At 34.3% G+C, this 12412-nt stretch overlaps 1 protein-coding gene across 1 annotated transcript in view; it reads right to left on the reverse strand.

Annotated features, from left to right (window-relative positions):
• LRP1B (LDL receptor related protein 1B) overlaps window positions 1-12412 on the reverse strand; it is a gene marked incomplete at its 5' end in the record, with an annotated part of 587496 nt that overhangs the window by 52233 nt on the left and 522851 nt on the right. Inside the window, 5 exon segments of the mRNA XM_080399306.1 lie at window positions 2288-2413; window positions 3001-3174; window positions 5605-5721; window positions 8964-9070; window positions 9324-9547. Coding sequence (XP_080255432.1) covers window positions 2288-2413; window positions 3001-3174; window positions 5605-5721; window positions 8964-9070; window positions 9324-9547 — 748 coding nt within the window.

Genomic DNA, 12412 nt, shown 5'->3' on the forward strand with positions numbered 1-12412 from the left:
GTATAACTTTGTAAAGTTCTAGTTATAAAGTAAAGTTGTAAAGTTATAGTTATAACTTTATAAAGTTATATATAAGAAGCTGGTTTAGAACTTGATTTTGTTTGCAGGCTGTTCATGACCTATTAATGGCAAGTGGGTTTTAAGCCAGCCATTAATTTCAAACCTGTATTAATTCACAGTGCTGATCTTGAGGGCAGCTCTGATCCTTCCAGGAGTCTCTCCTGATCCCTGGAAGCCTAAGTGTACTGTCAGCATGAGATAAACATTTAACATCCACAACATAGTTTTTAAAAAAAGTCAAAATGGTGCAAAGCCATACACTTGTTAGTGTGCTATGACAGTAAGGTTCGTTTAAATTCATAATTTATAAACTGTGAAGCTACAAACCCAGCAATCTACTATTACAACAATAACATAAAAGAAAAAAATGTGCAAAAAAGCCTAGCCAGACATTACTTGAAATGTAATTGCAATCAGAAAACTAAGAAACACTTATTCAACTGCCCTTTAAAAAGGTATAACAGATACTGCAGTTGTGGGAAGATACTGAAAATTATCAATATATTAAAAATGCTTCTCTAGGCATTTTCTATCTATCCATATAAATTTACAGCTGGCAGTGAAATAATTTTAAAGCTTCTTCAGATCTTTCTCTAATAAAAACATACCTTCCTGAAAAACCTACCACAGTGTAATCCTTTGCCCCACTAGTAAAACTATAGCATTCCTGAAATTATGGGTTCAAATTACTACCAATCACCAGTGAAAAACAATATTCTTTTATTTTTCCTTTCTTCAACACCTAAGCAGTAACTATGGGCCATTGGAAATAATTTTTAAGTGGTAATGTATCAGCAGAAAGTCTTGACAAGCGTCCATCCCAGATGAACGAAGAGCTGGCACCTGGAGGGGCAGGGAGGGTGGAAGCTCTCTGCAAACAAAGGGTGTTTAGACTGATTTGTCTCAAGATTTAAAAAACTTGTACAGTATACGAATGCTTTGTATTACATCTACTTCAGTGACATCACTTCTCCCCTAACAGTGGAAATTGTTGTAAAACAGCCGTAAACTACTTGAGAGTTCTGAAACTATTACGTAAATACACGTGGAGAGGTATTCAGCCAAGGCTGTACAGTAATAAAACTTTCATTTACTGTATTTTTGCAAAGGCACCATGTAGTACATAAAAGTTGATGCTGTAAATGCGTTGCATACAATGTACTCCTACATAAGAAGAAAAACATGAACGGGTTTGTTATCTACTACAAGTTTCCTAATATTGTTTTGCTCTCTAAATTATTCTTAAATTTCTTGATACAGAAAGAGAAATGCTGCTAGACAGGGTAGCTTTATTAACAACAAATCATAACCCACTAAAACACAGTTGTGTTAAATCCACGTTTAAAGACTAGGCAGTATAAATAGGTGAGATTTTCTCCAAAGAGTGATGACATTTTAAGTAAATTAATCGCTATATTTAGCATTTTAAGTACTGAGGGTCTCACACTTTTGAGCCTAGAATAAACCATTGGAAAAACATCCCAATACATTCTGGCTTCTGATACACATAAGAACTCCTATGATTTCTAGAACTTTTTAACATTGAAGCTGGCTCAGAATTCATTCCAGCACTCTGACCACCTTAGGTTTGGCCTCAGTTAGAGTGGGAATAGTTTTAGAGTACTTAATAATCATCTTCTATGGAAAAGAAGATTTCCTCCCCCCTTAAATATAGCAAGCACTTAGTAGCTCTTTTATCATGCAGTCTGGTTCCCTGTGTCTTGATATTAGTCATTATAGATGTTACTAAAGATAGTTAGAGATAAAAATATTTCAGGGTGTTTTTTTTTCTTTTTTCGCCTGTTCAAAGTCATTATTATTCACTATGTTGCTCTTACTGCCTTTTGACTATTGCTGCAGTCTAAGCAGAAGTGTTTCTTGATGGTCTTTAAGGTTAGTTTTTTCTCCTGAATGGCTAATGTTTAATTTGGAATCCAAAATGCTTCTGAGCTTTTTCAAACTTCTTTTGGTTGAGATATATACACATTCACTTTTAAATATCATCTTTTATCAGTTCAGCTGAAAGCTCATTTTTCATTCTGATGACTAAAACAGTTGTTTTGAATCAGGGATTCTGCTGCTTCATATTTCATTTCCATTTCAGATAAGCAATACGTATATTGAATAACATCACAAAATTCTTCACTTGCAGACAACCTAGCCTTTGCAATGACAGAAACTGGCCAGCTGTTTATTTTCTGGTTCTCGTGAGGTTTTCAATACCTACCTAAGAGGCTCTGATCAATGCACGTTCCATTCACCAATGATTTTCCTTCTGGACAAGCACATGTTGCACCAGAAGGGTTGAGTAAGCAGATGAATTCACATGTCAGGTCCAAGCATGGATTAGGCACTGTTTAAAAAGAGAAAATATTAAAAATATGTGGGGTGTTTTGTTGTTGTTTTTTGGTTTTGGTGGTGGTGGTGATTTTTTTTTTTTTTTTTTTAAGAATTACACCGTGTTCTAGAACTAGGAAAAAATAAATAATCAGATACAAAAATTCTGATACACTTCCAGTTTCCAGGATATCAACAGCCTGAAGTCAGTGAACACATCAACTCAAATGGCAGTATAAGACTCACACCAGGATAGAATTTATTCCACTAACAAAAATCGTATTGGTAACACCTCATCTGGTTGTGGCTAGAGGTATTTGTATTCAGTTCTCTTTTAAACCTCATTTACAGTGCAGGTACACAAGGCAAGCATTTGCCCAATGTCCTTTCAAATGAGAGAAAATGCATCACCAAATCTAAATCAAACTTATATAAAGAAATATGACTGGATATATTTTCAGTTTGTAAAAATCAGGCTCCGTTTTATATTTATAAAACTTAATTCCCTTATTCCCGCCCCCACCCCCCCCCCACCCCCACCCCCGAGGTGGAAAAATTCCCCCCTTGCTCAATATTGAGTTTGAAGTAATTATGCTTACTCACAGTCCATTTGTTTGTAGCGGTGAAAAATCAAGGCACTTTTTGCTTTATCAACATCCACGCTTAGATATTCCACAAGGCTCCTGCCAAATTTGTGTACTCTAAATGCACCATTTTTAGGACCTGCTCCATATATGTAATCCTCAAAAATGTCAATTCTGTGTGGATGCAGTAAACCTTAAATAAAAATGAAGAATAAATACATATTCATATTCAAATTATAACCAACTGTTTTAATAACAAATTCAGTTGCGTTACTGCAATTACTACCTAAAGACATTCTTATTCAGAAAGGTTGGTTTGTACCCACAAAGATTGCCATTATAAAAGCAATCTTCTTAAAATGATCTCTTCCCATACTACAAGCAAGTAAAACCTGAAGTTTCATGTCAGCTTTCCACACAACGCAGCCTCAGAAACTGATTGATTATTAAACAGTAGGGAAACCCTACAGTAACAACTCACTAATTGGAACATACTAACTAGAAGTATGGGACAAGGAAGAAACAGATTATTTTGCTGTACATAAAAAAATAAGTTCTGATAAAGCATTTCTTCATCTCCTCAACATACTTGGAATGTAGCTTTCATACTACACTCATTTTAATTCATAATTATAGCAAATGAATGCAAAATAAAATGTTAAAACTGTATAAATTCATCATTTTTAAGAGCTACAAGGGCCGATCAGACCACACAGTTGGATTTCGTATGCACAGCTGGATTTCCTGTGCACACCTGGCTGTAGAATTTCACTCATTTACCCACGTAAGAAGGCAATAGCTTCTGACTAAACCTTCTTTCCCAGAGATGCATCTCCTCTTGAAGCCATGAAGAAATAGAATTTATCATTCCTTATGATACCTTGTTCCTACTATTATCCCCATCTACTGTAAAAATGGTTTTATATTTCATGTGTATTTAGTTTCAATTATCAGCCTTTGTTTGTTCCTATGGTTTTCCACTCTATCAATACTTAGAACTGACTATGTTATTCCACCATTTTATTTCAATAAAAATACTTTTAATTCATTATTTTATGCTTGCTTAATTACATGAGTTGAAGTCTTTAATCTCATTGCCAAGCAATTCCTAAATTTCCTCAATTTTCCTTTTTCTATCTCTCTTAATTTTTCCATAGTTACTACAAATGTCAATGGGAGATAAAAGGTGACATTGCTTTAGTGATCTTGTATTTCAGTATTAAATGCTACGTATGGAAGCAAAAAAGTTCCTGTGCTCCATTTTCTCCTTTATAAACCCCAAATCTGCTACATTTGGCACAGTGTAGTATATCCCTTTCAGGCTATAAATTATTTTGAAAGTCAACAGCTTACGCATGTTCTATCCTGTAGCACTGTTGTGTCTTTTTTTTTTGTTCTCCCCTTGAAGTATAACCTCACATTTATTCTTAAAATATGAATGACTATTCAGACACGTTAAAACACAATCTAGGCTCTCTGTCAGTCTTCATACCAGCCACAACACTGAGCATGGCATAAGCATGAAGTACGTATTTTGCAATAGATTACAGCCTGGCCACCATGAAATAGTATAACCAAAGGAGGTGCGAGCAAATTTATGAGGAGTCGTCACTGCCTTCCAAAATCTCATCAGGTATCTGCACAGATACCTGTTCAGGGTTACAGAAGGTTGTAGTCAGATCCCTGCACTCAAAGTGATCTTTCTTCAAACGACTATTTCGATGCATACTGACCCAATTGTGAAATTAAATGTTATTAAACCAGAATAAGTTCATTTAAATCTGGTCCTCCTCAATTTGGATTATGGGAGAGGTTTTTTTAGTATCTTTCAGAACCCTCTGGTGCATTCCAGATCATTAGTACAAGCACCCAGTAGCACTGGATATAACATGATCCCGATGAAACTCCAGTGCCAACTGGCCACTAGTAAATCCTCCCAAAAAGCAACTTCCACATTTTTAATTTTTTTAATGTGTTTCTCTCTTGTCTACTCAAATTTCATAAATGGTTACACACATTATCAAATTGTTTAAAAGCCAACACACAATTCTATAAAAACAATGGTTACACATATTATCAAATCAAATTGTTAAAAAGCCAACACACAATTCTATAAAGACAAAGTTTGCTTAACCAGAATCTGTTTTCTTTTGAAAGGAACTTCCCTCATTCACATTCTGTTAGTAGAAATGTGTGATTACTTACTGACCTGAAAGCCAAACACATTATTTTTCCCAGAATGGATTCAGGTCAACTGTTCTACCACCTATACAATTCCTGTGCGGTGCAGACAGCTCTAATTTCTAACTGGTGATCCTGTTGCTATGTAAGTCCAAGTGAGGCCAAGTGTAAATATTAATCACAATGTTATTTATTAATACTCAAGTTAACAATTTGATAACAAACATGGACTTTTGCACATATCTTTGTTCCCTTAAAGTAACTTTGTCAGATTATCCTAAAGCTAAAATTATCTTATCTTAAATATCTGTTCCAATAATATCTGAAGTATTACCTAACAAAAGCAACAAATATTACTTAATAATCACTGCCTACATAGTTTCTCTGAATAGTGAAACTTCAGCCAAATGAAACAGAAATGTCACATGAAAGCTCTCCGTACCTTGTTTAGTGCTCACAGACACAACTGAATCTGACCCATCAAAAAGAACGCTGCCAATAACAGACAATTCAAAATCAGCCCAGAACAAACGCTGACTGAACTGATCAACTGCAAGACCTACAAAGAAAATAAAGGTCAAGTAGATATATAACATTTTGGAAAAAAAATAATATTTTTGTGTAACTGTACATTATTACATCATTCACATCCTTGTGAACACAAAATATGGTGACAACGAAAAAACATGACTGGAAACCAAGGAGAAAATATAACACCTTCTGCTTAAACCTTCCCCTTGAGGCAACCATGGTTTTTTGCTTTCTTTAACTTACTCTTCCGAGGTCAGTACCTTTTCAAACCCATTTTCCTCAGCAGGTAGGGATATATACCAGGTGGGAATTAAATATAGAATCTAATCCTGTAATTTGCTCTACCAACTAAAAATCTATCATGTCAATGGATTTCTAAGCAGAAGCACCAGTGTGACCACACGTTAAAAACGAGGCATTCAGATCTCACAGGGTCTTCCTAACCTCTCCTGTTTCTACAAGTATATCACCGTGGGGGTTTTATCACCAATGCTTCACATGCAGTAATTACTACAGAATTAAAATTCAGATTATTTTAATTACATTAGTGCTGCAAGACTTACAACAGCAATATAGACAGACATATACATTCACGTATATATGAAAAGAAAGCACAAAAGTGACTGAGGGCACAAATAAGAATAAAAGATAGATAACATTGTGACTACCCAGCCTCCAGGCAATAACTACATAGTTAAATCAAGCAGTCCATGTTTCATAGAGGATTATTAAATGATTAATATGGCATTTTAGGTCATGTCAAAAGCTTCAGACCGAAAAAAAATCTTGGAACCATAAAGTAATTTAATTCTGAGCTTTTGAAGTTGTAGTGTATTTTTAATAATAATGGGGAAAAGTATTTTTCTTCCTATTTATGTAAGTAGGTAAGTCAGAAAAAATACATCAAAAGAAATTATACATAACAGCAAAAATACTTATCTTAAGGTCATAAATTAATCAGCTACAGATAGATGAGAAGAAATGGAGGAAGTCTGCAGTGAAGTATGTTTACATTTGCAACCCCATTTAAAAAAAACCTTTTTAAAAGAAACATTGGTATTCAGGCATACAGGTAAAGAGAATAATTTCTGGTAAAAGATAATCACAATGTGTCAGCTCTGTGTGATACATGGTACCTGTAAGGGGGAATATTTTAGAAGCAGTCCCCATCTTCAGCTTTAAATTATTCTTTTCATTTTAATAAGAATACTTAAATAGCAAATAATAAATAAAATCCTTTGTTTATATTTCACAGTACCAGAGATAACAATGTAAAACAGTATTTATCTTTGGTTTATACATACAGCATTTCTGTGATAGTCATTTTTATGTAAATCACGTGAAGTCTAACCAAAATTGTCAAACGCTCACCCTCTTCTACTTTAAATAGTAAAGGTACTGTATTTAGTAATAAATTTAAAGAGCAGTGGAGTACAAATCTTTAGTAAAATGTTAAACTTAATCTAAACAATAGCAGTAAAGTCTCATTTTGGAGAAAATATTAAAGGCTTGGACTCTTACTTTGCATTCCCTCTTTGAAGACACGGATCTGTGTGAAATACCTGACAAAAACTAAGATTCCATAAACATCTGCTTTCTACCATGAAGTGAAGAAAGCAAAGCATAGAAGGATGCAACAAAAGTGTTTTCAAGGCAGTAAGTACAGAAAATCTGTACCATGGCAAGGCATTTGTGAAATTCCCTCTTTGCAAAGTCTGCTCATTTTTGGTAACTCTGCTAATTTTTTAATTTTCTTTTTATTTATCCTTATAAGGAGACAGAAGTCTGGTTAAATGTTTATATGAAACTTTTCTATATAAAATATAACAAGGAAAATTTTATGAAGAAAAGCTCTTGCCGTTCTGCTTCTGGTCAGGAAAGAAGTAAATACTTGCATTTTCAGATAATCTTGATACCATTGCTACCTACAAAATTCAATAAATTCACTAATCTAAACCTTATGACCAAAAAAACCCAAAAAAGTGTGTGTAAATACCCTTTAATGATCAAGGAAGTGGTGACTGGCTCCGTAGGACATAACTTTGTCAATCAACCAGACTGATGATAAGAGACAAAGCACAATTCCAGCATCTAGAACTAAATCTAATGATTTGTATATCTGATATGTTCACAATGTTTTATATAAGTTCAGTAAAGAATACGTAACAACTCTGATCAACATAGAATTCTGTTGTCTTTCTGTCTGAATAATCAGAAGATTCTTCCTGAATTTACTACTGATGGTAATTGTTATCACCATTGTGCTTTTTACTTGCCTAAGGAGCATGAGCTTCCTCTCCTCAAAGCTTTCCTTATCATACATGTAATTTCTGAAGTTGCTACATTTCAATCTAATCAATGTCAATAAAGAGTGTTTCCTTTAAGGGATGACTATGATTTGCATACATATCACCATAAGCCCACCTTAGCACGGGACTTAACAGTCTGTGAAAATATTATTACTTGTTGCTGTGATAGTGGCAGCTCCTGAGATGATTAAATATTCAGACAGCATCCTCCTGAAAGAAGCCTACATTTCAATAGATATGCGTACTAAAGTTGGACAAACTCTAATTTACAATGCAATAATAACAAATTATCATTGTAAACCTGGAGAAACATCAAAGATTGCATGAGAAAATGGATCACAAACAAATCATTTGTGGTTTCAAGACAGAATGCTGCTATTTAAGAGAGACAAATTTTATTCTGGATTTATTATTTCCTTTGTCATAAAAATTACTTTTAACCTGCCAATGGAGTCTTAATGGTAATTCACAAGATCTCAACATGTACTGTCAAACTTCAAAACAGACCTGTAAAATACTGAGATAATTGAGTTGTTGCTTCTTTGAATACCTACATCTTGGTTTATACTATTCCGCAGCGTATTCAGGAATGTAACTAGAATACTCAGTGAGATTTCAAACGTGTTCTTAAAAAATGTGTCTCAAAACTAACTGGTGTTCGCTTAATTGATCTGGCTTGTTCAGTGTTATTGAACAAATCATATTTTAACCGATTATATACAGTCCTTTGATACTGCTTTGTGAAATCATCATGTTAAGCTTTGTTACAAAAGTTTAAGTCATATTAAGATGTATCATTTGAAAACAAAACTAAGAATTTTATTAGCAACGGCATATGAATAATCAGAATGAATATTTTAAGAAGTTTTTATCTGCAAACTGAGAAACTGGAATTCAGCCAAGAAATATACATTGAGTTAGCAAGCCTCATATAATTAGGAAAAATCGATAAGCTATATACCTGTAGGTCTTTGTAAATTCTTTTGAACCAATATCCTTCTCAGAGTACCATCCATAGATGATTCCTCTATGTGAGAGCGATCCCCAATAACTGTCCAATACATCATCCTAGAAGTATTAAACATAAAAAATAAGCTGGATGCCTATACAGAACCTCAAAACACTTCACTGACATTAAATGATTATGAGCCTTTCAATCTAACTGAAAGATGAAAGATCCTGATTTACACACAGGTAAATTGGGAAGGACAGTTAAGTAAATTACTTGAAAAAGTTTAGACATTTGTAAACATAATTTTATTTCTCTATTTTGCATTTTTGTTTGAATTACTAAAACAGAGTAATGTTGCAACATACATACCCCTTTTTGGGATTTACAGCAATTGCATATGGTTCTCCCGCCATGCTTGTAAGGAGCCTGGTACAGTTAGGTCCGTTCAATTGACCTACATTGATGGAGTATCTCAGACTAGTCCAGTGCGTTGTGTAGTAGCTGAACCAATGCATTCTGGAATGATCAGTCCAGTAAACATTTCCAGCAACCCAGTCAACAGCAATGCCCCTAGGTCTTTTGAATTCTGGACACTAAAAGGAACAGATGTTAAAGTCAGATTTATGGAAATGAATACAGCAGCTGTATTGTCAAGGATTTATGCAATGTTTGGCAGTTAAGTAAATTTTACCATTAACACGGCAAAATATTTTAAAACACTGTATTGGAAAGACACCAATTCCACCTGTAGAAGATAAGCTCTAAGTGATCTGCTGACAGTTCTGTTCAATGCAGAACAGTTCAAACCTGTTTTCTCAAGCCTAATGCTACCTACAATAACAAAAAGACTCTTGGGCCTGAACTTCTTGAACTACTGATACTGAAGCAACTAGCTGTTACTTACTGTAATTCAAAAGCAAAGGAAAAGGAAGAATTGAGATTATATATACAGCTACTATACTCCGTGCAGAACTATGGTGTGATGTCCCACCCCATCCCTCAGTGAAAACAGTGCTCGAGACCATCCTGAGGTGTGGCTGCTCAGCCGTCTGCCAAGGATAAATAAAACCGCTGCATAAAGTTTATTCTGCATTCCGACCCATACTAGCACACAATTGCAAGGAATTATGTAAGTGTTTCTCTTCCCTTCCTGGTAACTGCTTCCGTGTTCCACCACCAATTACAAGCAGAGTTACTGCAATATTCAGCTTCACGTACTATAATGTGACTGATTATAACTTCACAATTCTAAAATGTAGTATCCCTGTCATGATTTCAGTTATCGTTAAGGCCTAGATCCCCAAAAATGGTTGTAAGGACAGAAGTTTGTAAGGCAAATAGGAGTTACCAATGAACAAGTTTCTCTAAAGTTTACTAGCATTCCCTCAAAGAGTAAAAATCTGTAAAATATGTCTAGCCAATCATTTCTAACATGAATGCAGCATACCATAAAAGAAAAAAGAAAAAAAAAAAATCAAAGACCTGCATGAGCTAAATACATATGCAATTGTTTGCCTGTTTACCTATAATGACACCAACTTAAATTATGAAAAAAAAATGTCTATTCCTTGACAAATGCAGTAATGGAATGCTACTAAGCTACATAACTGAAAAATCAGGAAAGAAAATCCTAGAATAACTTGTTTTCTTCAGGTGTCAGAGTTCCCTAATACCACAAAGACATTTGTACACTAGTTTCATCATAAAATAAAGGTCATTTCATTCTCTAGGTAAAATAATAGGACTGCAAGGGTGAATTTAGATCATTGTTCATAAACATTTAGTTCTGCAAAAATGTCACAGAATGCATGTTCTAGAGATATTCAGAACCCTGACTTTCTATTTAGATGAGTATTAAAGCAGCAAAATCAATCACTGCATTTACAAACAATATTTCTTTAAAAACAGGGCCACAGTGATATTTATTAAAGTTAAACAAAATAATGTATCATAATTCCTTGTTATGAAATTATGATACTGGTGGCATATGCTGCCAGAAATACCACAATTTTTTTAAATTTTTTAATAAATGCAGAATTTGCATGCAATGACTTTTTTCTTTGTTACATTATCCAAGCAACATTCATGTAAAGGACAAGATACCCAAAAATGTAGGTATTTTTAGTTAAGCATTATTGTATTTTTAACCACAACTCCTTTTAATTCTGGGCAATATTCAGGCAACTGTGTCAAGAAGCCCCTCATACCTGCAGATCTCCAGTTACTACTTGGGAGACTGCAAGGGTTAATGGTACTGGTTTACAATGCTGAAACAAATATTCTTTTAAAGGGAGGGCAGCTGTCATGGGCAGCACAGCCCCTTGCCTGCCTTTGGACTGTTCAAGAACCACTGTGGACAGTAAGACTGCTTTTTTTTGGAGCCTGGTAAGCACATGATGGGAGTTAGCACGTAGAGTGAGAGACAGCTCCCAAAAAAATGGTAGTAGAAGCAGATGAGGCAAAGGGACATCCTAAAAAGATCCTGGAGCAAGGTTGGGTTGCTTACTAACACTGACTTTTTCTCATTCTTGTCAACAGTACAAGAGAAGTGAAATTTCAGTAACACTGGGGTGCATATTAAAGATCAAATGAACAAGGAGACAATCAGAAGAAATGGAAAGGAGCCATCTGCTGTTAAGAGATTTAAAAAAAAAAAAAAAATAAGAGAATAAAATCTACTAGCTAATGCCATGGCTGTGTAATTCTCAGTTGTGTTCATTAAGTTTCAGCCCAGCTACATCATATTTCGGATGTCTTATGCATCTTCTCATACTGTCTAGGAAAATTACTTACTGTAAATGAGCTTTTATCTAATAGCTTATTTGGATTATGTTAATTTTGAAGAATGATTTTGCATAGAGAATAAGGATGGAAATACAAAATCACATTAGTATTTTCTACAGTTATTTTAACCCACTTCGGTGCTAAATATAACATACTACAACTTATTAGAAAAATTGGGGTTTGAAGCTTAAACACCTTTTATAGCATGGTAATCTCTGCACAACTACAGACCCTGTCAGCTTGGTGACTTCTGATCAGAACTGCTGCCTACCATAAAACCTGTTTTAAAGGTAAGGAACTGAAAAAAAAAAAAAAAAAAAAAACAAAAAAAACCTGCAGTCATAAAAGCTTGGACCTGGAAACCATTTTGATATAATGTTAGGTTACAGAAAAAATTTCAACCCCTAAAGTTGAGTTTGACAGCAGAAAACATGTACACGTGCAGCAGGAACCCGTGACCTTGCAATGCTTAGCATTTTAACACAGAAAGACTAAATTACAAATCTAATTTATACCATTAGCACATGTGAAGTGATATTTTCTCTACTTCAGAGAATCTTGGTATGACATTGGTGTGGAATAAAGTAAACCAATGATTTCTTGTTGCATAAAATATCTTAATTAAAAATAAAACATTATCTAATATATTTGGAATAGTAAAAATAACTGAGAAA

The sequence above is a fragment of the Falco punctatus genome (assembly GCF_963210335.1).
Source record: "Falco punctatus genome assembly, chromosome: 8".
Taxonomy (NCBI): Eukaryota; Metazoa; Chordata; class Aves; order Falconiformes; family Falconidae; genus Falco; species Falco punctatus.